The 25,123-nt window shown below is 38.4% G+C and overlaps 1 protein-coding gene across 1 annotated transcript; it reads left to right on the forward strand.

Moving 5' to 3' along the window:
* The first annotated feature begins 73 nt into the window (after positions 1–73).
* Positions 74–21,795, forward strand: LOC144641293 (carnitine O-palmitoyltransferase 1, liver isoform-like). The gene is made up of 14 exons (XM_078500323.1): positions 74–348; positions 1,995–2,284; positions 3,565–3,776; positions 4,523–4,710; positions 4,854–4,985; positions 5,610–5,664; positions 7,680–7,809; positions 8,098–8,237; positions 9,393–9,592; positions 10,718–10,886; positions 11,774–11,845; positions 16,428–16,748; positions 17,699–17,818; positions 18,889–21,795. The coding sequence occupies exons 1-14, from the start codon at positions 215–217 to the stop codon at positions 19,114–19,116; spliced, it is 2,391 nt and encodes a 796-aa protein (XP_078356449.1). The 5' UTR covers positions 74–214; the 3' UTR covers positions 19,117–21,795.
* Positions 21,796–25,123: the final 3,328 nt, after the last annotated feature.

Consider the following 25,123-nt stretch of genomic DNA (forward strand, 5'->3'; position numbering starts at 1 on the left):
CAACTAAGAACAATTGTGATTGGTTACTGTAACCAGGTTGTGTTTCTTAGCTCAAATATGATTGGTTCACAAATCAAACCAAAACATAGATAGAGCGAAGCGACAGTGTGAACGCTAAACCAAAGTTGTGTTTTAACGGAGAAGTGTGCTGGTTGTAAGCGCTTTTATCTTCACTGCGAACTTTCAACTTGGCAAAGTCTTGTCATAAGACACCATGGCTGAAGCCAGGGCGGCTGTAACCAGGCCCGATGTTCGTCTTCACGCCGAAGGAACAAGCACAACAGAAGGCGAAGTTGAATTGCTAAAAAGTACCTTCAAATCCCTCAAGAGATGCGCTTTCAGAACTCGGTAAGTTGAAGCACGTGGGTCACAATACCGTTATTGTTTTATATTTATCATCTAATGATAATTCCCACCGTTGCTTTATTGAAATTGAAGTTTCATCTCGTTCATGATCTACGATTTCTCTATTTCAAACGTCCAAAGGTTGACCGTTTTGAGTATTTGGTTATGGTAACGCAAGCTTTCAGCTCAGCTAGCTTTAGTTGTGTTTACATCATTTGCATTTTGGTTAATAAGCTTAAGCTCAAGTTTTCAAACAAAATTTACAGTTAAAAGTCGAACATAAAAATATCCTTCCATTTTCAACCCTGGGGCAACTGGTAAACTTAAATATGTAGTTACGTAAGTTTACCAAAATTATTTCCGGCATTTGTGTGTGTTTGAGTACGTACGTAAGCTTACTATAAACTTGAGGGTATAAAATAACCTTCACTGGAATTTCCTGTTTTCAGTTTCGTACCAGTACATTCAAGAATTAATGGTTATCACGGTAATTTGTTCGTGAAATGAGGTCGCTAGGAGTTGTGTAGGCAAAATCAAGAATACGCTGTCTGACTGTGTTTAATATTCTATTTATGACGTATCGACAAGGAACCGGTCTTATGCGTCCTTTCTGCGGAAGACTTTGATTTTTTTCCGCTTTCACTTGTTTTATCAGAAAGAGAAATCTTCCTATGTGCGCTCGATTAACATTAAGTCTTAAGTTTTATGCTTCTCATTGTTTTGGCTTACCGAAGCGTTTTATATCTGCATTTTCTATTTAATTTTTCGCGTGATTTGAGAGATTCCAAATTGGACTTTGAACCTCAAAATGTTGGTCTCCCGCTGTTTTTCGAGATCATAAATTTCTTTGTGAGCCCAGTTATGACAATTTGCGTTTTATTCCAAGTCAAAATAAAAATTTTGTTTTGCTTTATATTTTTTTATATTTTTTATATATATTTTTTTTAAATTTAAGGGTGTAAGACTGTACATGTTATTATGTCAAAATTAACATTCTAACCCATATTCAATGAAGACACATACATGTATAATGGAAATTTTTTTGTCAATGGTCCCGTTGCTGGTGGAAAAGTTCTACCCACAGATATTTTAACCTTCTTCAGAAGAAGGAAAAATTACTTGAAAAAAAACTGTGGTTGTTTGCCATACAGGTGTAATTTACCAAAAATTTTGGGAAGATTCTGGTTAGATGTACAAAAATAATGGAACACAACTTTTTGGTTCATATCACTGGGAAATTTCTAGGAGGAGCAGAACTTTTGAACCCAGGGGGGTACTCAAAGAATACATGACGGATGTGAGGGGTCTGACATTTTTTGGGGGCGTTGAAAATTTACACGCTCAGTATTTTTTTTGGGTCAAGGGATCTGTCACATATTTTGTTGGTCTCAAAAAAATGTACGCCTATTTTAATGGGTCTTATCTCCTAGCGAACATTTCGGGTTTTCATTGCCATCAGTGGCTCAGAAAAATATTCATTCGAACTTTTTTTCAGCGACATGAATTTTTTTGGGTTGGAGATTTTGATACTAGGTATTTTTTTGGGTCTAAAATTTCAGGCTTGTGTATTTTTTTGGGTTTGCAATATGAATTCTGTTTTTGGAAGTATTTTTATGTTTCAATCCTTTCTGCTCTATTTTGTTTTTCAGCCGACAGATCACTAATGGATTATGGCCAACAACGTGGTCCAACTTGTTGAGTGCTGTGGTGGTTATTGCTGCTCTGCTCTATGCAACAGATTTCTATAAGCTATCTTCCCTTCGGCCAGTTGCAGCGGCCTTATGGAAAGTGACATATCTGCTTAATTTAGATGAAGCCTATCCTTATAACTTCAGGCTTATTGTTGTATCAGTTCTGGTGGGAGTGGTGTTCTTTATTATTCTTCTCTATCTGCGGCAGTATCTCTTGAGGATGCTTTTAGCCTACAGGCAGTGGATGTGTAAGTGTGATAATACCCATTCTTTAATACATACAGTAATTTGTGTACTTAGCTCTTGAAGGTTTTCTTGAACGTTTTAAGCCCAGGCCAAACAAGGACGAAAGTTAATGATGAGAGTTTCAACTCTCACTCTCGTTTGGCATGGTACTCTCATGCACTCTCGTGCGCTCTCATGCGCTCTCATCGACTTTGAACATGTTCAAATTTTTCATGAGAGTCAATGAGAGTTTTCTCTCGTTTGGCCCAAGTTGATGATAGTCGATGAGAGTTGACGTGAACTCTCACGAGAGTCAACTCTCGTCAACGCTCATCCTTGCTTGGCCCGGGCTTTAAAACCCCCACAAGTAAAATGTCCTGGAATATTGGAAACCAAACATAAGCACCACCTGAAAGTGCACTTTTATTGTCCAATAGTTTTCATTTGAATGTCTACTCAAAGTCATATATATGTTGTGGTTCAATTTTATCCTTGGTTCAAATTTTATTTTCTTTGTTTTAAACTCATTATCATACATTACCATACCAAAAACAAAGGAAAATAAAATTTGAACCAAGGATTAAATAATATTATTAAATAAATAATATTATTGAACCACAACGTATACAAAGACATACAGTACCGCTAAAAGTAAGTTACCACCTCTCGTCTCGTTTCTCGCGAGATGAGATTCTAGTCTCGCGAGAATCAACGAAGTGGAAATGTCTGGAATAAATTACGGCAATTATCTTACGAGAAAACGATTAATCTCTCGCGAGAGTTTTCGCCGTTTTGACAACTAAAGTTCGAAGTTTTTGCCTGATTGGAAAGAGTGCTGATTTGTTGGCAACGATCAGTTTGTCTTTTTTCACTCGTAAGAAAAGTTCCATTTGAGATGAATGTGTGTGCTAGCGAACTCGAGAGAGCTTTTCAATCGAAAGTTGTCGCTTTGCTGGTCTTTATTCTTTCTATCACGAATGCAAAAGGTGAATTAAAGCAACACAAAAATCAAGAATCAAAAGCAAAGCACTTGCGTTACACTGCAACATCTTCACGGGTTTGCATTAAATGTTGCGTGCGTGCTAGCGCGAGAAGCGGTTGAATCGAAACTTGTCGCGTCGCAAAAGAATTTTTCTTATCAAAAACATAAACATAAGTCATAGTTCAAGTGATGATCACCGTTTGATTCAAAATAGTGCTCTACATAAGTCATACATATTTTATATCCTTGAGTTGTATTTTATAGCCTCCACTTCTGTCAATACAGATTTAACTCATTTTCATAATGATTATTATAATACAGATGAGCCCCCAAGATCACAGAGCAAACTAACATTGCTGTGGGGTCTAATGGTAAAGCTTTGTGCTGGTCATCACCCAAAACTCTTCAGTTATCAAAACTCTCTTCCAAGAATGCCTGTGCCAAATTTGAGTGACACTTGTAAAGCTCTTTTACGGTCCGTGAAACCAATCTTGGAAGACGATGAGTACAAAAAGATGGAAGCACTTTCCAAGGTTGGTTTGCGTATTTTTAATCAACACACTGTAGTTGTAACTTATTTAATTAAGGCTAGTAAAAAATTAAACTATCGCCAGGGTGGTTGGTTATTGAACAATCTGTTATAAATTCCTTTCTTTGGCTCGGGTACGATTTGAACCCACAACCTTTGTGTTACATGTCCTCTGCTTTTATATGCATATTTTTTAGTATCAGGATTCACACTTGCGTGTAGCAATTATATAGATATTATTACATGTAATTTTGTTCCTTGTGTGCAAATACCTATTATAGCTCAGATGGTAGAGCAGTGGACTTGTAAATTCAAGGATGATGGTTCTTATCCTACCTGAGCCACTGAATCATCTTTTCATTTACAGCAACCCTCCAAGTTAAGACCATTTAAAGTCCCCATGGCAACTAAAATTTTGGAGCTGGCAACTAAATTGGAATCGAAGTCGCCAGCCTGGCGACTAAAATTGAGAAGAAGAATTGAAAGCATGAGCTTAATTTAGCGACTTAAATTTTTCAATGGCTACCAAACTTGAGCAGTCAGTCGCCAAATGGCCACAAAGGAAAAAAATAAACTTGGATGGTTGTACAGTTTTAAAATTATCATTTATTTGATTTGCCTGAGGATGGTTCTAATGTAGAATGAAAACACTGTCTAGTTGACATGAAACAATAGTTGTGGATTCAACATCTCTATTTATCATTATAGCTAGTGTGCAGAAAATCTTGATTTTACCTTTTTTTACTTTAGGATTTTGAAAAGAACCTAGGTCCTAAACTCCAATTCATCCTAAAACTGAAGTCATGGTGGGCCCCAAATTATCACACAGATTGGTGGGAAAAATATGTGTATTGCATGGGCCGCTCACCACTACCTATCAACAGCAACTACTACTGTCTAGACCAGAGCTGGCACCCTACATATGACCAAGCATCAAGGTGTGAACTGATTTCTAACTAGTTCCCTTATTTTATTTCCAAATTGGCTTATTGGAATTTTGTTGTTCAGTCTGAGATGTCAATTGTGTCAATTGGTGAATATATCTGGTGCATCCTTCTTTTTTTTTTTTTTACTAACACAGAGCTGCAACCATGTGCTACTTCTTTCTGAAGTACTATCAGGAGATTGAAACAGAGGACCTGGAACCTTTGTTAATCAGGAAAACCATTCCTATCTGTATGTGGCAGTATGAAAGGACATTTAAAACAACCAGGTATATAAAGTCTTAACACCTTGAAATGATGTGCACCTGTGTGATTGGTGTTCTATAGTCCTAATGTGCTTCTTACAGGAACTCGTTGAATTTGCTGAGGTCCATCGACTACTACAGTCATAGAACTGATGATTCTTGTTTAATGATTTGTCGCAATTTCATTTTTAGTGCTGTCACTTCTTTTTGGGTCATGCCGCCTGTTGAAATTTACCCTTGCAGGGCCTCAGTCCATGTGCTGAAAGCCAGTGAAATGCAACAGCACTCTGTGCATTATTAATGTTCTCTTGCATTTTGTGAACCTTCCAAACAACTTGATATTGCGGACGGACGGTCAACCAGTGGTCATCTTCAAAATAATATTGTTATACAACTGGGAGTGGAAATAACTGAAAAAGTGAATATTGATAAATTACATTATCACATCAAGCTAACAATTCAAACATGTACATGTTATAGTGTATTTCAATGTGTTCAGTCAAGCGATTGATTTTAATTAGAATCTCGTCTTACAGGAGGGTAGTAACTTACTTTTGAGCAGTACTGTAATCAGGTTCATTTTAAGGATCATTTTTATTTACAATATACACCCTGCGTTTTGATTATAACTGTTTTGTTTCTTTTCAGAATTCCAAAAGAGGATGTGGATGAAATTGTTCATTTTGAACACCAAGAACATGAGGTTTGTAATGTTGGATCATTCAAAATTTAAATCAATCCAACTGCTCATTGTGCCTGACTTACCCTTGTTATTTTCCCATAAGCATGACAGAGTTACAAATGCTGTGACCTGGGGTCAATTCAATAAAACATTTTACAAGTGTAATTTACAAGTGTAGCTATTGTTTTAAAGGTTGAGAACAATAGCTACACTTGTAAATTACACTTGTAAATGTTTTATTGAATTGACCCAGTGTAAGTTAGAGTAATTAATAAGGCTTTTTCAAGGGGTGGGGCCATTGGCCCCACATCCAACCTCCAATGTGAATGGGGCGGGGAGTGTTTATCTGTTAGGCCACTCTTCTCCTTTGACCCATCCTACATGGTTGAATCTACAAGCGGCTATGGTCCCAGCCAGCTTAGCTTTTAAGACCATTAAGACATGTTTAAGCTAAACCACCATGACAAGGTGACATGCTCAGGGTGAAAAAGATAGTACTTACAGAATCCATTGATATCTGAAAAAGTTTGGCTCCTTCCACAATCCCATGGGCTAAATCTTCATGGTTTAATAGACCGGTATTGTTCTCCAGTTTTGTGGTGTGAAGTGACTAGGAGTATTGCTACTTCCCATTGATGGGATGCTGATCCATTGCATGTTACCCCCAGTATTGCTACTTCCCATTGATGGGATGCTGATCCATTGCATGTTACCCCAAGTATTGCTACTTCCCATTGATGGGATGCTGATCCATTGCATGTTACCCCAAGTATTGCTACTTCCCATTGATGGGATGCTGATCCATTGCATGTTACCCCAAGTATTGCTACTTCCCATTGATGGGATGCTGATCCATTGCATGTTACCCCCAGTATTGCTACTTCCCATTGATGGGATGCTGATCCATTGCATGTTACCCCAAGTATTGCTACTTCCCATTGATGGGATGCTGATCCATTGCATGTTACTCCCAGTATTGCTACTTCCCATTGATGGGATGCTGATCCATTGCATGTTACCCCAAGTATTGCTACTTCCCATTGATGGGATGATGATCCATTGCATGTTACCCCCAGTATTGCTACTTCCCATTGATCCATTGCATGTTACCCCCAGTATTGCTACTTCCCATTGATGGGATGCTGATCCATTGCATGTTACCCCCAGTATTATTTCAGGTTGCCCTATATATATGGGTGGCATGATGGCCTAACTGTTAGTGTGCTGGACTCTGGATCGAGCAGTCCGGGTTTGAGCCCTGGCTGGAGCACTGCGTTGTGTTCTTGGGCAAGACGCTTTACTCTCACAGTACCCCTCTCCACCCAGTTGTATGGATGGGTACCAGCGAATTTACTGCTTGGGGGTAACCCTGCAATGGACTAGCCTCCCATCCAAAATACTCCTACAGGCGTAGTTGCCTCGTAATATGGAAACCGGGATAAGCTTTGGCCTAATGGGCCACTAGGCTCATATGCAGACCTTATATATATCCTGCCCTGCACGCTATTAATGTCTCTTGGGTATTAATGTCTCTTGGGTACCTGCAATGCAGACTACCCTAACATTTCACCAGCACCATTAGGGTGTAAAGAGGCACTGAGAAAGTGAAGTTACTCAAGAACTTAATTGACCCCCTGATTCAGGGCTTTAACCCTGATCTCACAATCCAGAGTCTAGGGCAGGCTTTTAGCCTGGTGGGAGTCCAGGAGTCCTATGGACGGCCACTTTTCAGAGAAAATTAATATGAATAACTGTATACAGAGGTGTTTTTAGCAAATCTGGACATCTTTAGATACCTTTGCACTCATAACTGCCGAAAAACACCTTGCATGCTCCTCAGGCCCTCCTATGGGGACAAAGTCAGGCCTTTGGACTCCCACTTTTTTAATCCTGGCTAAAAGCCTGGTCTAGGGGCCTAACCAATTAGGCTACCGCAACTCTCACACCAACATACATGTAGGTCAAGTAAACTATTGTTACAGTTCATGCTTTTCTGGGTAAAGAACTTACAAACATTTTATTTTTCAATTTGGTAGCACATAGCTGTGTTTTGTGGAGGTAATTTCTACATGTTACCTGTCACAAACAGCAGAGGTAAATTCATATCAGTGCTGGATTTGGAGAGTCAGTTTGAGTGGATTATAGCAGATGCAAAACATTCTGATGGTGAGAAAATTAATGTCTTCAGTGTGAATATTGAACTAATGTGCTGTGTAATAGTTTATAGTTGTAAACTTACATGTAAATAAACTGGTTCACCAACTCTAGCACTCGTTTAACCTGTGAGTCAATCTAATTGAAAAAAATTAATATTTCAAGCAAAGAAAATAAAAAATAGTTGTTGTTGTTTTCCAGTTGTATATAATTTCCCACCCTATTTTGTTTCAGTTAGTTTTGTTACTCTGTTGCATTTTCCAACAATTTTGTAACTCTGTTGCATTTTTCAAAATGTAGTCACTAAAGACCAGCCTGATGGCAGTGTACCAGCTCTTACAGCATTGCCTAGAACAGAATGGGCTACAATCAGAAAGGAGTACTTTTCAGAAAGTCTTAATCAACAGACTCTGGAGGCCATAGAGGAGGCCATGTTTGTGGTAAGACAAGTGAGAGTGCATACTAAGTTAATTTCCCCTGCTCTTTGGAACTTGATACACTGTACATGTACCTTCTGCTTGAAGTTTGTTAGTTGCGTGTTATAGAGTTTTAAAGACATGTCTGGTAGATGTTGTATATAAATAATTATACTGCTTTCCTAAAAGTATTGCAGGGCTCGAAAAAATTTTTGAAGTCTTTCTAGCCATGGGCTAGCTGGTATTGCTACTTTACTAGCCCAAAGCTTGAGAGCTCTAGCCCAGTACACATTTGTTATGTGAGCCAGTCTTATGCTTAAGTACACACATACACACACAGTCACAAAAAAAAACTCTTCAACGGATCAACGCGAAAATGTGATGTTCCACTAAATAAAGGGCTGGATTTGTCCGTTAAAGATGAATATTTGCTACAAGTTTGGCAAAACATTATACTCTTCGTCATACACCACTCACGGCCATTTTGTTTTCCACTGTGGAAGAAACAACCGATTTCGCTGCGTATCATACTTCTTGTTTTTGGTCTGAACTTCATCTGCAGCAGCTGGCCGATCGGCACTATGCTTACGCTGATCTTGAGCAACACCATCTCCTTTTTTTTCCTGTGTGTAGCCAAAGTTCAAAAGGCTCATTGAAAGAAACAAAGGGAAATACAATCGTAGCATCCCACATGCTATGTACTTCTTTGGACATGTCCAAGGGACCCAAGGACCAATTAAAGTGATTCCCAGACTTCTCCCGTCCACATAGAATGCCTTGTGAATATTCTCTTAATATCTCATACTCACCATCTTTTGAACACGCTTTTGACTCCTTCGTGGTATATGTAGTAATAGATAACAACACTACCTACTTTTCATGTAATCAATTTCATAAGAAACATCTTTTCTAAATATTTTAATGCAGATCTTGCCAGTCAATTTAACAAATGGGCTTTTAAGTGGCTTGCTAGCCCACTGGGCTAGCAAAGGACTTTATTCACTAGTCAAACGAAAATTTTCGGAAGCCCGGGGAGTCCAGCTAGCGGATTTTTCGAGCCCTGTATTGGCTGCTTAACTTTCAGAAAAATCTTTGTCTGTAGTTAACATGTCGAAAATGTTTGGTTGGTGAGTCATGTAGTCCTCTTCATCTGACAAATTTGTTGTTTTGACCTTGCAGGTGATTCTGGAAGAAAAGTCATTCACCGAGTTAAGTGACCGTGCCAAGTATCTCCTTCATGGTGATGGCCGAAGTTTCTGGTTTGACAAAAGCTTCTGTTTCATGGTGTTTTCAGATGGTAAATGTGGCATCAATGCTGAGCATGCTTGGGCTGATGCACCTGTTATTGGGCACATGTTTGAGTATGCCCTTACTTATGAGTAAGTTTGAAAGACGTTTACCGTTGCTTGCATCCAAGCGTAAACATGTGATGACACATGATCTAATTGGGTATGAAACGTGGCATGATTAGTCACAAAAAGTTCAACACATGCCAGCTTCGAAATGGTGGAAAGATTAGATATAGGAGACTTCTTCAGAGAAATTGATCCTGATCTATGTCAAATGCATATGCCTTTCCAGAAAGTGGCCCTCCAGGTTGAATGTTTTGCTTGGATTCGTTTGTAGTGAACATTTTGACTGCGAAAGTTTGTGTTATGGTCTGCTAAACTTCAGATGTTTGACGATCTATCATGCCATGTTTAATACCCAATTAGATTGTGTTTCGGCATGACATGTTCACACTTAGATGCAAGCAACGGCAACTGTTTGTCAATGTTTTAGAGCAGGGTTGTCACTATTTTTTGAAAAATTAATGTAAATTTAAAACTTCTTATGTATGGGTCTGCTAAGATACTGTTAAAGTATAATACCTTTATTTTCAAAGGCCTTTTGAAAGGGGAACGGGGGTGGTGTCATGGAGAGATGCTAAATGTAACTTGAATTATAATCATGGTATAGCTAACAAATGAAAAATCCTCAATGTACTTTTGTACAGGACTGGCTCCAAGGGAAAACAATGAGTTTTTCCTTTTGATGCTAATTATTAAGAGTTTTTTTTATACCCTACAATGTCAAAGACAAACTTCTGTTCAATATATATAATTAACTCTCCTCTGCATATTTTGAAAATTGAAGACCAACTTTCAATATTCAACATGAGGATGAGCTTTGACATTGATAACTGCGCTTTTTTATCAACATTGTCATTGCTGTCACTTTTATGATTGCTAAAGCTCCTATTTGCTGTAGTCTTGATGTGTATGATGTAGAGGTGCATTGTAAATCCAGTGCCAGACCAAAGTTTAAGGTGTTGCTGCTCTTGGGAGCTATAACATTTTGAAGAGTTGTATGCATACATGTGTGTATTTTCATTCAGTCAGTTGTACATGTAGGGGGTTAATAAAACAAACTTCATCTTGTTGATGGGAAATAAATAAATAAATAAATATTTTTATTGGAGAAGGGAATGAGTGATATTTAATGTTTATTGTCTGGTCCTTTAGATATGTTTACAGAACATACAATGATAAGGGTAAATGTACCCCCATTGGTGGAGCTCACAAGAGTGCCAGCTTGAGGACCCATAACCTTCAGAAGCCCTCCAGACTGTACTGGGATATGACTCCTAAACTAGCAGAGATTGTTGAAAATGCTGTCAAGTTTGCACAAAAGGTAAATGGCTTTATAGTTTTACTATTGTCATTGTATGGTAATGCCAAGTTCCAATGTAGTAGCCTTTTCCTTTCAGAGATTCGCTACTTCTGGGTAGTTATTTAACTTCTACCATAATTTATGTCGATGAAACCAGTTAATAAAATAAAAATCTTTGAACAAATGTGTTGTTCCATAAATTATCCATACCTTCCCCACAGAAGGGTTTTTTCCTAAGACCCTCACCCCCTCTGGAAATTCCATTTAAGCTTCATACATTTCCTTAAAATTTTTGGCCTTTGAGACCCCTTCCACCCCAGGGAATTTCCAATCCCTTCTGTGGGGGGAGTATGGACATTTTCTGGAACCACACAATGCTTGTGTAAGCAATCAGTTTGGTTATACTTTACATGTATAGAGACACAACTTACAGAAAAAAAAATACATCAGAGTATAGCAATTTATCCAAAAACAAACACCAGAACCATTTGGTACATACCAAGTTTGTTATTTGATATTTCCTTATAAATGCAAGTCAGCTGTCAAGTTGCATTTGAGGTCGCTGCTTTGGATTGTTGTTACTTTTGGAGGGTGGTCTCTTTCAAAATTATTTTGCTAAAAGCAGTGAACTTTCATTGCTTATTTCAGGGGGGGGGGGAGAGGGGAGGGTCATTTCTTTCAAACCTTTGTGGTGTATTAATTATCAACAAGATAGCTTTAGGCTTCAGATGCCTTTGTCATACCTACACAACATTGTTTGACTCATTAGACCCTCCTGTCTCCTACTCTCAAAGCAGGCAAAACACGCATGTACACAGCTTTCCATATATATTTTGCAATTGATTTAACTTACTTGTCTGGCTTTGCACATTGAGTAAAAACTTAAAAATGTTTAATTTGTATGCTAGAATAATGACGACATTCAACATAAAGTAATAGTTCATGATGCATTTGGAAAAGGATTCATCAAAACTATGAAGGTTAGTTTTTTTTATTAATGGCCTTAGATGCTAACCAAAGACAAACTTAATTCTTGTAGTGCTCTTCTGTATGGGTTATGGAATGAACTACGAAAATGATACATTTAAGCAAATGTTAACCTAGATTGTGAGCACTCAGCAGTCTCTTGTTTGCCCTAAAATCTGTGGGAGGAAGGTGAAAATAGGGAGCACAATCAAGCACGATATTTGGGTGGCGAGTGCCGAAGCCAAGCGCAACGAGTTGCACAGGCACCGGTACAAGCGAATGTCACGCTTGCCTGTGTTCACTATTTTGCATTTGTTCTATGTATTTTAGAGCAAAAGAGAGAGACTGCCTGCAGTCTAATGTTAACCAAGGTTCTACACTCTTAGAATGATCAATCTCTGCGGTGTTGGCTCTGGCATATTAAAATAATGTCAAAGTTTGAATGTCTGGTGCTCATTATTATGTATTAGCTGTAAGCCCACATTGGCTTTTGGTATTATTTTGACCGAAAAAAAGTACAGTCGAACCTCGATTATCCGGACCTCGATTATCCGGATTTCTTGATTATCCGGACTTCCTTCTCTGGTCCCAATTTTTTCATGAATATTTATAAGTCACATTCAACACCAGATGTACTCGTTCTACAGCGATTAAGGTGGCTCCATAGGGTTTCTTGACCGCGCGAAGAATGGGTACGAAAGGGCGAGCTTGAAATGCCGGCAAATCAAAACAAACATGGCGGCTTCACGCGAGCGTGAAATTTTCGGCGAGAAAACGCTAGACTTGCTTCCTGCCAATGAAACAACACCAGTGCTTTCCTGTGTTGAGCAGATAAAAGAGTTTACAACACCCTAAATAGGTGTTTACAACGTCCGCGGTGCTTCTGGCCGCTTTTGTGAAGTTCGTACGATCGAAAGCAAAAGAGAAAATAAAGAATAGTCTTCGCGATTGTGAGATACTTCGAGCAGAATTTCAGAGATTCTGCTACATATAGGATTAAGGTATGTCTGTAACTAACCTTGGGGTTAACAGATATTCGCACAAAAACCGACAACAACAGGGAACGCTCGTCCTTACACATCAACTCGTATGGTTCGAAAGTTCGCGCATGCTCAAATAGCGATCTTGGACAATTTCTATTCTGATGACGTAATTTTCCCCTTGTATTTACTAGAGTTTCCTTCGGTGAAATTCCTTAAAATTTGGCATAGATGTTATACCATTTTAACTGCCCTTTTTGCCGTTTTTTTAAAAAAATCTGTAAGCCAGTTTTTTTGCTTAGTCAAAAAAACACAAAATAACCAAAAACGCAAAAACGACCTGGACAACCCCTACTTTTTTTGTTTTTAAAAGTTATTTCTCATCAGATTCAATCCGTTGGGAGAATTTCAAAAATTTTCACCGAAGAAAATTAAAGAAATTTAAGATCAAAGCCATAAAAACACCAAAAAATAGCACTTTTTGAGTAGATGTAGCTCAAAAACAAAGGCCGTTATTTTAAAAAAGAATAATGCACAACATATTTTAGTCCTTGTTTTTAATATTTCGGCAGCTTTTATTTAACTAGTTGCGTTCGACGAAGGAGAACGCTGTCCTAATCCGTTTGTAGTCGAGTTTTTTGGGCTATCTTTGTATGGTCATCAATTTGGCCGCCCCAGAAAATTTTTCAGGGGCGAATGACGTCATCTCCGTGCCATGTGCTTCGTGGTGTTTCAATATGGCGTCCATTTTAGAATCACCCAAACGTGTTTTGTTTGAAGAAGTGGCCGAAATGTTTATCCGAAGTTAAAATAATACCGAAAAAAACATGGAAAGCATAACAGGGTTTTATCCAGGGAAGCAGAGTTTTAGTCCGCCACCGAACGTCGTTAAAATAGTGACCGTTTGTGAAAAATTATGCGAGCTTCTTCGCGGCGACAAGCACTGGTATTTTTGTTTCTCGCCAACACAACAACAGCGATGAAAGGATAACAGGCTCAAAGCTGGTAATTCATGTACTTTCGACTGTGCTTTCACAGGTGCTTTCTTCGTTCTTTTGCCTTCGCTTGTTAATATTTTGATTATTTTTCGCAGTTTTCTCCAAGGTAAGCTGTAATTGAAGTTGTATCTATATTCGGAGCATCAGTACTGAGTAGCAAATATGACTAAAGCTAACTTCTCAAAGGCTGTGTAGTGGTTTGTTTTCTACAAAACAGAGGCTGCAATTCGCCCTCGGTGAAGACACCGAATTGTGACGTGTCAACTCAGCTGCTTTACTAAACCGATTGAACTTCTCTCTGCGTACAGACTTGTGAGACTCGATATTATAATACACCAATATACTCCCTTCGGCCACCCTAAGCAAAGCTTAATGCAGACTATTTCAAGTTGTTGAGCCATTTTAAATTACTGTTGAGTTACATCTATTGTATTTTATTATTGTAAGGAAATAAAAAGCTGTTACTAATCGACTGGTATCAAAATGTTTGAAATGGCTACATTTCAGTTTAGTAGTCTTTTGTTACTGTTAGTATATATTACTGACAAATAACTATACAGTGTATCAACATTTTCCAGAGTATCTTCTTGATATACATTGTACTCTATTTTGGATTCATTTAAGACCTTTAGCCACTTCGCTTGGCACAATCAAAAGGGTTTTAATATTCTTCTTTTATGGTTTTATAGAAAGATGGGTTGGTACAAGCAGATCAGGTTTCATCAGCTTGGCAATGTCATACATTTTTATACATGAACTTTTCATTGTAGTTTGCACATGACAAACAGACCTCAGATATCAGGAAAATATTGAAATATAATATCATACTTCCCACCCCATGCCTCCAGTTTCCCCTGCCCTTCACCCTTATCACCCCACCCTACCGAACGCATTCCACTAATTTTAAATTATGCTAGTTTAAAAAATAACGCAAAAATGATCTCTTGATGGGTATTACTTGTGCGCGCGCCGTAATATCTCAAAACCCTATGGAGCCACCTTAAAACGTTATTTCAAGGTTGTTTACCTGTCAAAAAACCCTTGGAAAACCTATGATGTGTAGTTTCCAATCAAACAACATTTAATACTTCAGTAGGCAACTTCATTGTTCAGTTTCCACTAGCCATAAAAACATTCACTCAAATAAATTTGCTTTCTGTCTTTGCTTACTTGTATTATACTGAAGTTTACAAGGCAAAATGGCTAAATTCAGAATGTTTAAATTCTTCTAGGAGGACTAAAACATCGTAGAGTGTTCGATCGTTTGACGCCGCAAGTTTGCACCACGTCTAGTCACCAGGCCCAACATGAAAAAACGCATGGAACGCCTGGAGATCAAAATTGTTTGCGAACGAAGTCAAGTGGCCTGTTTTTGTCGCATTTTTCGGAGAAAAACTGCCGCAAAATGATCAATGTCTTTGGAATTTTTGTTTGCGAGGATGGTTAATGTCGCAGTTCCTATGCAAATTCGCTTTGGACATTTATAAAGTAAATAAACACAATAACCACACAGTATATGGCATTAAGGGGGGATCACCGCTCCGCAATCGGCGTGACAAGCGAACTTCCATTGCGTTACCAAACTTATCTCCCCAGCGGTAAAACCTGCGCTGGATCGGACAAGTTGGCAGGGCCATAAGCTTACGCGTCCTATAAGCCTAACTTTAAACGGCACTACGAGCTGACCTTCAGTCAGCAATGTGCTACAGTATAGACAATTGTGACTTCACGAGCCTTACTTATCTCCCCAGCAATACGAGCAGACTCCGCGGGCACCTGCTGGATCGGACAAGAAAAGGCATAAAGAGCGTAAAATAAGTTTACTAAACGAAGCTTGGGGAAGTCGCTGCGAGACTTAACCGAAAGCGTGATACACAGTGGTGAACCCCAAGTTATTATTAATAACAATAAACAAACCTCCAAAGGGAGGGAGGGTGGGAATTACAATTTTTTAGACGAACTAAAGTTACAGTAGCGATATTGCTAGCGAATGATGCTAAAGTTCAAACCTTACACTATTTATAGCCAGACAGCTGTCTGAGTTTAGCCCAATGGCGAAATGTGTACTATATATTATAACCATTGTCTTGTTGAGACAAGAAAAGGTCTAAAGTTCTGTTGCGTTACATTACACTAGAACATAAATAGAAAACCCACTAGGGGCCTCGGGAGCGTCACGCTCCATTAACTGCGCTTTAAACGATTCTCTTTAAAGGTTTATTAACAGCTGATTTATCACTATTATGAAGCAACTTTTTTGTTCTATGCGCAAAAATGCGTCAAAAATGCAGAGGATGCAGAAGTTAGCAAACTATGCGGATCCGCACCACCGTATCCTGTCAGATGGATGCCCTGGTTTTATTTTTGGCTCATTAATATTCATTCCTTCGATTATCCGGACTCTCAATTATCCGGACTATTATATTTTAGCCTAGTCCCAACAAGTCCGGATAATCGAGGTTCGACTGTAGTTCATTCAAATCTAAGAAAAAATTAACAAAGGCCCCTTCAATGAGCAACAAACAAAACTGGACTTGCATCTTGTCTGCTTATAACACAAAATTCAAAATATAGTTCTGCTTTTCTGATAAATACTGTTTGCTGTTTATTCCTGACAGGTAAGTCCTGATGCCTTCATCCAGTTGGCTTTACAAGTTGCCTACTACAGAGATTCTGGTGGAAGACACCCACTCACATACGAGTCCTCCATGACACGCCTCTATCTCCATGGAAGGACAGAAACTGTCCGCAGCTTGACAATAGAGGCTAAAGAGTTTGTAACAGCATTTGTAGATGAAACAGTTGCTCCAGAAGAGAAATATAGACTGCTTCACAAAGCGGCAGAGCTTCATGCTAAGATGTACAAGGACTGTATGAATGGCAAGGGCATTGACAGACATCTGTTTGCCCTCTTTGTTGTGTGCAGGGGACAAGGATATGTAAGTTTTTTTTCTGTTTTTTTATTTTTATTTTTTATAGTAAGTTCTTTTTATTTAGTTGTTTAGTCTATGCAGTCAAATCTAAATTCTTTTGCAAAAATTCAAGGTTTGTTTGATTCATACTTGTCAGTTCTGTTTTTAGTTATTGTCTCATAGAATAGATCTTGAAAATGAACAGAAAAATATGAAAAACATCGTTGACAAGTTTCTTAGGCCTTTTTGCATCAACAGTATATTCTGTTAGTATGTAAAAAAATTTAGCACAAGATATTTCACGGACGTATATATCATCTGTCACCATTTTGCTAGGAAAGATTATTTGCTGGCCGCTTGAGGTAAAAACCCATATAAATAATACACTTGCGACAGCAAAAAGGTGGCCGCGGCCGCTTTATAGAAGTGGCCGTTGAGTAGAGGTATCAAATACAGAAGTTCAGTGACAAATAAATCGGGACTTTGGAAGGTGGCCGTTTAATGGAGGGTGGCCGCTTAAAGGGACCGTGTCACGGATTTTAGCCAAACTTAGGCATAGGAAATGACCATCAAATTTGTTTAAATGTATAAAATAACCTCTTAAAACAGTGAAGGAATATTTAAATAACACACCAAATGCAAAAGAACGTATGGATGGCCAAAAGTGTCGAAGATTGAAACGGATTGCGATGTGGGCTTTTGAAATATGGTCCGGCGGAACAGTTTTCAAAGTTAATCTTGTCTGCTTGTAACTTTAATTTATGACGCCCGGAGGGAACATTTAGCTGCAAGGAAGCTATGGTTTTGTCATTTAGTATCAAAGAATTAATTTCTTTGCAAACATTTAGTTTCATAGCGAATATTTGGCAAAATTTAATAACATAAGATTAACTTAGCCGTGACACAGTCCCTTTAATAGAGGTCGGACTGTAATATTCAATTGTTCACAGCTATAACTGTTGTTTTCCTTTTTCCAGGAAAGTGAATTTCTGAAGAATGCCTTGACCCTTCCATGGACACTATCAACAAGCCAGCAACCTCAACAACAAATGGCTGGTCAACACTTTAGTGTTTCAGAACCAGAACTTATGCATTTGGTAGGTTTTTTTTGTCAAACAGTTCATGTATATAGTGCTTGACTGAAGTTACATATAAAAGTCAGACAAACCTGTAAGACAAGGCTTAAAACAATTTAAAAGAGGTCCAAAAGGACAACAATTTAATTTCTATTTATAGAAAGTCCTTAGGTTAATTGTATGGATGCAATATTGAAAAGATGGCATCATTTTTAGACCTGAAAATAATGTAAATTTTACTTCTTGTGGGATGTCTTAAAACCACATTATTGTGTGAACAAATAAATTTATTCATGGTCATTAAATAATTTCCATAATGTTCAAAATGACCAGGTGGTTTTAGCTGAAAGCCTGCCAGAAATTGCTGATTTTGTGGGACATATTAAGACTTCATTGTTTTAATCTGCCCATATGGTCATAACTAGTAATGAGAAAGCTGTGAACTTTTAGACAGAAAAAAAATGTACAAACCCTAAGGGAGAATTAATTAACAATTATTCACCGTTAGTGGAGGTAAATATCCACCACATTTACCGACACTGAGGTGAATAACTGTTTTAGTACAGGGCTTTAGACTAGCTTTTTTGCTAACTAGCCAAGTGGCTAGTGACAGCTGTGATTTCACTACTTTTTTCCCTGATTTTCTACTAGCCATGTAGTATATACCACACAAGTTGAATAACTAGCGGACTAAAACTTCACTTTCGGTAAACAAAGCGATGCGCGAAGGCAGTTTGTTTCCTTTATAGCTGCTCGGAGGTGAATAGTACTTTGCTTATCACCTCCGAGTAAACCAATCAGCATGTGCGAAAAGCACTATTCACTTGTGTGGTATATACTAAAGGATAATGTCTGGGGCCACCTTTGAATCATCATCCAGTCCAGAGAGAGACTAGAGAGGAGCAATATCGATACTCCTAGTAAGTTGCCTTATGGTATAGGAACTGGGATAAACCCTGAAAGTGTAGGCATTTGATCCAAGTGCATCTTTAGTTAAGGCTTTATTCATGTACTTAGTCTCAGAAGAGCACTTGTGAGAAAGCAAGGTGAATCTATGCATCTGAGATGAAGTGGATTTGATCTGTCAACAGATTTCTCCTGGTGGAGGATTTGGTCCAGTAGCTGATGATGGCTATGGTGTTTCCTACATGGTTCCTGATGATCACAAGATTTTCTTTCACATTTCTTCCAAGATCTCTTCAAAGCAGTCTGACTCTGATAGGTTTGTCAAGTTGTTGCATGAAAGCATGGCAGAGATAAAAGGACTTTTTGAAACAATCAAAGCAAACAAGGGCCAAGGGTCAAGCTCACATTCTTAATACAAGATGAACAGTATTTTTAGCGTAACATGAAGAAGTAGCTTAATTCTTGTACAGTATTTGAACACTTGTTTTAAGTTATATTATCAAGTTAATTTCGTTATGTATGAAGTCACACTTCCTTTTCAAAAATGTACAGGTGTAGATCTAGAAAAAATATGAAAAAGTGGTATCATTATTAGTGAAGGCCTATCAACCCCCCTCCTTTCTCTTAAAAAAGTTGCATGCACATCATGGGCCTAAAAGTGGTTTCCAAATAAAACCTGGGTTGTTTACCATTAAAACTTCTGTAAATTTCGCCAGGTTGGGATGTAAGTGGTAAAACTATTTTTGGTTTACCCAAAGAAATTAATATATAGGTCAAAACCAGCAAAATGCCTGGAGCTGATGCTTCAAAATTAACGGAACATCTTGAAAGGTACAGTGACTCAAAAATTCCAAACAGGAAATGTGCTAACCATTTTGCATCAGTTCCAGGCCTTTTGCTTGTTTTGACCTGTATAATTATGCAGTTACTCAGCTTAATTAAATTACACAACAAAAAGAGCTGGAAACAACAATTCTTAAATATTTTGACTTGTGCACTTGTGTTAATTGCGAAAAGGTATTTAAAGCTCTGGGGTGAGCTGTTCTGCTACATTTGTGTGTTGGTAGTAGGGTTGGTTTCCAGTGCTCCACATGTGGTCACCGTTCATTTTATCAATGAAGAAGTTGATCAACAGTTTGAATTTAGGCTAGTTTTCTTCAACAATTGAAACAAAATTTACCAGATGTGAAATAGAGTGGTTTTCACTTGAGTGTCGAAAGTAAATTGCGTTTGCTTTGGTTTTGCATTACTACGCTTTGTGGTTGGCTTAAAAATCTCGCGCCACTTTCTCAGCCAATCAGAACTAAAACCAAAACCAATCGTGACTCGCTCGCGCACGTTTTCCCGCGCTTCGTGCCAGCTACATGTATTTACTTCGAGTTTTGATTGGTTCACTGGATTGTCTGTGTCCTTTGTGATTGGCCAGAGTAAATACTTTGGTTTTGGTTTTACGATACTCAATTGAAAACTGCTCTATCATGATGTCACATGCCATTTTGTGCACATCAAAGTAAAATTTTTCAATTTGGATTTATTAGCAAGTTGAACTTTTTTTGTAATTTGGTAGTGTTTTACCAGTCAAAAGGGCCACTTGCACTTAGAGGTCATGTAATCTAAAATCCCTACATAATGTGGTGTTAGGGTTCCCTATCAGAGGGTTTTATAACTTGGGTCGGTTTGGATGGCAAAGCTGTCCCAACATTTTACAACAAAAGTGTTTCTATGCAAAATTTCAACAAACAGAAAGTCTCGCCATTACAGATTTTTTTTATTTCACATTTCTGGATAAGATTGTGCCATGTTGACACTTTACAGAGTGCAGGTCACATTACCTCCAAGTGCAAGTATCCCATTGAAAGAGATTAAATATGGCTCTCTTTGGATTTAATGTTACTGGTACTCTACAATGGAATTATTTAATATTTATTTTCCAAAGACATTAGTTACTGAGCATATTTATTCTGTTCAGAACTGGTTTTTGATTAGATTCAAATTCATGTTGATGTAGCTGTTTGTTATGGACAAGAATTAGTTACCGTATGTACTCGAATAAGCGCCGCCCTCGAATAAGCGCTGCAATTGGGACAAAAGAGTTAAAAAGCGCCGCCCCCGAATAAGCGCCGCAGTCTCGATGTGGCGCTCATTCGAGGAATTCCGTTTAACTTAAAACAGCACTGCAAAACAACAGTACTCTACAACAAACTTGGACACTTCTTTCCATCAAAAGCGATGTTTTGCAGTTCAAGGTGATTGTTTTACTGCTCGCCCATTAATTTTCTATCCAACATTCTTACAATACGTAGTTCTCTAAATGTTGTGAAGGCCACGAACTTTGCCAGAACAGTTAGCTCCACTTCTTTCTCTAGCAAAAGACGAATACTGACAATCAAAAGATGTTATTTTCAACTACTGTAAAAGATAAGATTCTTGGTTGCGTCCACATTTTAAATAAGCACCGCCCTCAAATAAGCGCCACCCTTGAATAAGCGCGGCGCTTGAGGTGCGAAAATTTAATAAGCGCCGGGGCGCTCATTCGAGTAAATACAGAGTACCATTATATTAGGGTGGTAAGGATGTTCCAATCATGAATCATGAGCCTTTTTTCTTTTCAATCTCGAGTCACATACATGTTTTAGACCATTTCACAAATCATGCATTTAGTATGCTTTTTGAAGAAAATGAGCTTCAACTGATTAGTTAATTTGCGCAGTTGCAAGATCTGATTTCTCCAACTAGTTCAAAGTGTGATACAAGTCCTTAAATGCATGAATCGAGCTAAAAGAACATGTCCTCCACACAAAATTAGTCTTTGGCTTCATAATTATATTTTGTGTCGATTGTCAGTTTTGCTTCACTACCATAAATTGATTTATATTTATGTGATGTATATTAATTTTGGTTTTCAGCTATAATCACGAATCACAGTCCTTTTTGTGCAAATCACATGTCATGCATTACGCCCCCTTTACCACCCTGTTATATACCAGTGTATGTTCTTTAGTTGCCCAGGTTCTAGTGGTAAACTTCTATCTTATTCCATGTTGAAATACAACTTTTTAGTGTACAGCACAATAAAGCTTTGAGAAAATACATTTGTGTCTGCTCTGCTGTTTTGAGAAGCACATGAAGTTCCAGTTTAAAGGGGTCTGGCATTGGCAATTTGTACCTGAAGTTGCTAACCAAACAAGTAAAACAAAGTGCAACAGCTCACAAACAATATGTGCCTTTTTCAAGACCATGAGTGACCATTGTTTCTTTTACTCAATAATTCATCAAGTGAAACGAAAAAAAAAAAATAACCGTGACAGTGTTTCGAAAAATTTTCTTAATTACAGGGCTCGAAATAATTTCAAAAGAGTCTCTGGACCGGCCAGATTCATTTTAGCTCGGTCACGTGTCGTTTCTGGTTTATAAGATAAATAACTCTTAAAACAGGGGCCCCTAAACCAAAACTGGCGTCGTATATTTGTAAAAAAGTCATTGCATAGAGCTTAGAGCACTTTAAAGCACTCATTGTCAACAATAAAAATAAATTACAGCTGCGAAATGAAAGTAAGCTTAAGTGTATACACAATAGATACACTGTTCGTAAGATACCCCCTAACATTTTAAATATCATTATCGTACGCATTTCACCAACTGAAGGATTTTAGATCAAAGTTAGGCAATACATAGTGACTCGCTACATACTGATAGTTACTGAACAGCATGGACATTTTAATTTATTTTGTTTTCAAAACGATCAAATGTGACCGGTCAACATGACCGGCAAGACGAAAGGTTGACCGCTCAACTCAACAATCAGTCCAGACATTGCCCGTTGAACGGCCGTTATTTCGAGCCCTGAATTAGCCTAGTTGTCATTAGTACCATCTCTTTTTATAGTGAAACTTTTTGTTAAAGCCTATGGGGGAAGTACGTGGAGGGAAAAAATGCCTCAAGTAAAAAGTCCATAACCTTCTAGAAAGGAATCAGGTGGTGCGCTGTTATAAGTTACATTTGATACATGCTATTTAAACAATGGAGTGTTTCTGTTGTGGAACTATCAGCTGACAGTTGCCCGCGGAAATTTGATGTTCTTAAAACAAATATCAGCCCGAGAAGCAAAACTTCGAGGGCTAATAATGCTACAGTCAACTCTCGCCTTGCGGACACCCCGCTATTGCGGACACTCGCTATAAATTTACGGACAAAATCCAGATCCCCGGGGAATAAGGTTTGATTGGAAATGACTCCCGCTATAAGGACTCTCGCAATAACGGACACTAAACGACGCCCCGAGCGTGTCCGCTATAACGAGAGTTGACTGTAGTTTTAAAAACATCAAATTTCCAAGGGGCAACTATCAGACCGATAAAATAATAATAAATAATAAATAATACATAATATTTTAAGAGGAGGCCTCCAATCACCTAGGGGTGGTTTTCAGGAGGGTCCTCTGAAAAAATAAATGTTTAACCTTAAAATACATTAAAATCTAAAATATAATAAAAAGATAAAACCTATGCGGTACGCTAACTAAGATTAAAAATTAGAACAAGAATTAAAATACTACTAACTAAGGTTAAAAATGATTTAATAAAAACTGTTTCAGTTTGTATTTAAAAATAGTTTTCGGCATCAGTTTCTTTAAAACACTAGGTAGTGTGGCCCAGTCATTAATGGCTTTATAAAATGTTTTGCATTTTCCCCATTCCGTTCTTGGCCTACTGACTTTGGGCATGTAGCCATTTCGGGTATTATAACCGTGTTGTTGGTTCATGGTGGATCTGAAAACACCGAAATGTTCGGAGATGCTACCTTTCATTGCATCTTGCACAACACAACACCGATGACCGAACCGCCTCGCATTTAAAGACACCCACCGCAACGACGTCAGGGCCTCTGCTGATGACATTTTCGACTCAACGATCTTCTTCGCAAAACGATTTTGAAAAGATTGTAATTGTGTCATCTGTGTTGCAAGACCAGGCTGGTCACCCCAGACAATATCTGCGTAATCTGTAGGTGTGGTAGGACAAGGCCATTAAAATATGCCATGAGACTTTTCTGATCCAGCATATGATAGATTCGATTAAAGACTGATAGGCGATGTCCTAATTTTTGTAAGAGGCTATTGACGTGCATTTTCCATTTCCATCTCTCATCCAATAATACGCCTAGATACTTGAAAGACGAAACACGATTTATTTGCCCTTCATCAGTAGAAAACTGGAAGTCGTTAAACAGAGACAACATTGTCTTGCTACCCGAAAGCATCAGTTTAGTCTTCTTCACGTTAAGCGTTAACTTGTTGTTGGTGTACCAGTCGGAGATTAGGGTGAAGTCATGTCGAAGGGCATCATTAAGCTCTTGGGGTGTCGACGCAGCAGCTATTAAAACAGCATCATCCGCATACAGTAGGAGTTCACTCTTCGTTACAGCAGCTGACAAGCTGTTAATGTAAACATTAAATAGAAGCGGGCCTAGGATACTTCCTTGTGGCACACCTAGGTCAATAGGGCAAGTCTCTGATACCTCCCCGTTTATACACACGCATTGCCGTCTGTCTGCAAGATACGATTTAAACCATCTCAGACTCCTTGCTGCTAGTCCTATGTGTTCAAGCTTTCCCAGGAGTATCTTGTGATTTATAAAGTCGAATGCCTTGGATATATCGAGAAATAGCATACCAGCGACTTTTCCTCCATCCATGGCATCAAGCACAGAGTTGTTCAGTTGACCCACAGCTTGTGTCGTACTACGCCCGCGTCTAAATCCATACTGATGTTTGTATAACCAGCCCAGGTGATCTAGATAAGCACTCATTTGTGTGTGTATCACTCTTTCCAAAACTTTACTTAGAACCGGCAGCACAGAAATAGGCCTATAGTTTTCAACCAAAAGTTTGTCTTCAGCTTTATACAGAGGGGTTACACGTGCGACCTTCCATAAGGCAGGAACAGTTGCGTCTGTGATCGATTTATTAATGAGATATGTTATTGAGGGAGCAAGCTCCTCTTCGGCATCTCTCACCAATCTTGCCGGTATTTTGTCTAGTCCAGCTGCCTTGTTGACCTTCAATGAGTGCAAAATCTTAGAAACAACTTTAGAACTGACGCAATGAAGTTCGCATAGATTTTCATCATCAGTTTGGACAGCAGATTCGTATTTCTTCCAGGCATCCTTTGATACAAAGAACAATTGTTTGGCAATGCGACATCCAATGGTTGCAAAGAACTTGTTGAATTTAGAGGCGACAGCTTTAGGTTCTGATGTAACACGTACACCTTCCTGCAGTTGAAATGTCAAATTTTCAACTTTCTTTTTTCCCAAAGCTGAATTCAATGTGCGCCACATCTCTTTAGGGCCTTGGGCGGATTCAATTAATTTTTTGTAATACAAAGCCTCAGCCGCCTTCATTTTCCTGTTAGTTAAGTT

This window comes from Oculina patagonica, chromosome 2 (assembly GCF_052425735.1).
Source record: "Oculina patagonica isolate OP01 chromosome 2, crgOcupat, whole genome shotgun sequence".
Taxonomy (NCBI): domain Eukaryota; kingdom Metazoa; phylum Cnidaria; class Anthozoa; order Scleractinia; family Oculinidae; genus Oculina; species Oculina patagonica.

What these genes read in the sequence shown, in the direction of transcription:
- LOC144641293 (XM_078500323.1), top strand. Translation starts at nt 215, where the DNA reads ATGGCTGAAGCCAGGGCGGCTGTAACCAGGCCCGATGTTCGTCTTCAC. An exon ending in CTGTCAAGTTTGCACAAAAG is followed by an intron (nt 10,887 to 11,773) that starts GTAAATGGCTTT and finishes TTTGTATGCTAG; the next exon opens with AATAATGACGACATTCAACA. An exon ending in GATTCATCAAAACTATGAAG is followed by an intron (nt 11,846 to 16,427) that starts GTTAGTTTTTTT and finishes TATTCCTGACAG; the next exon opens with GTAAGTCCTGATGCCTTCAT.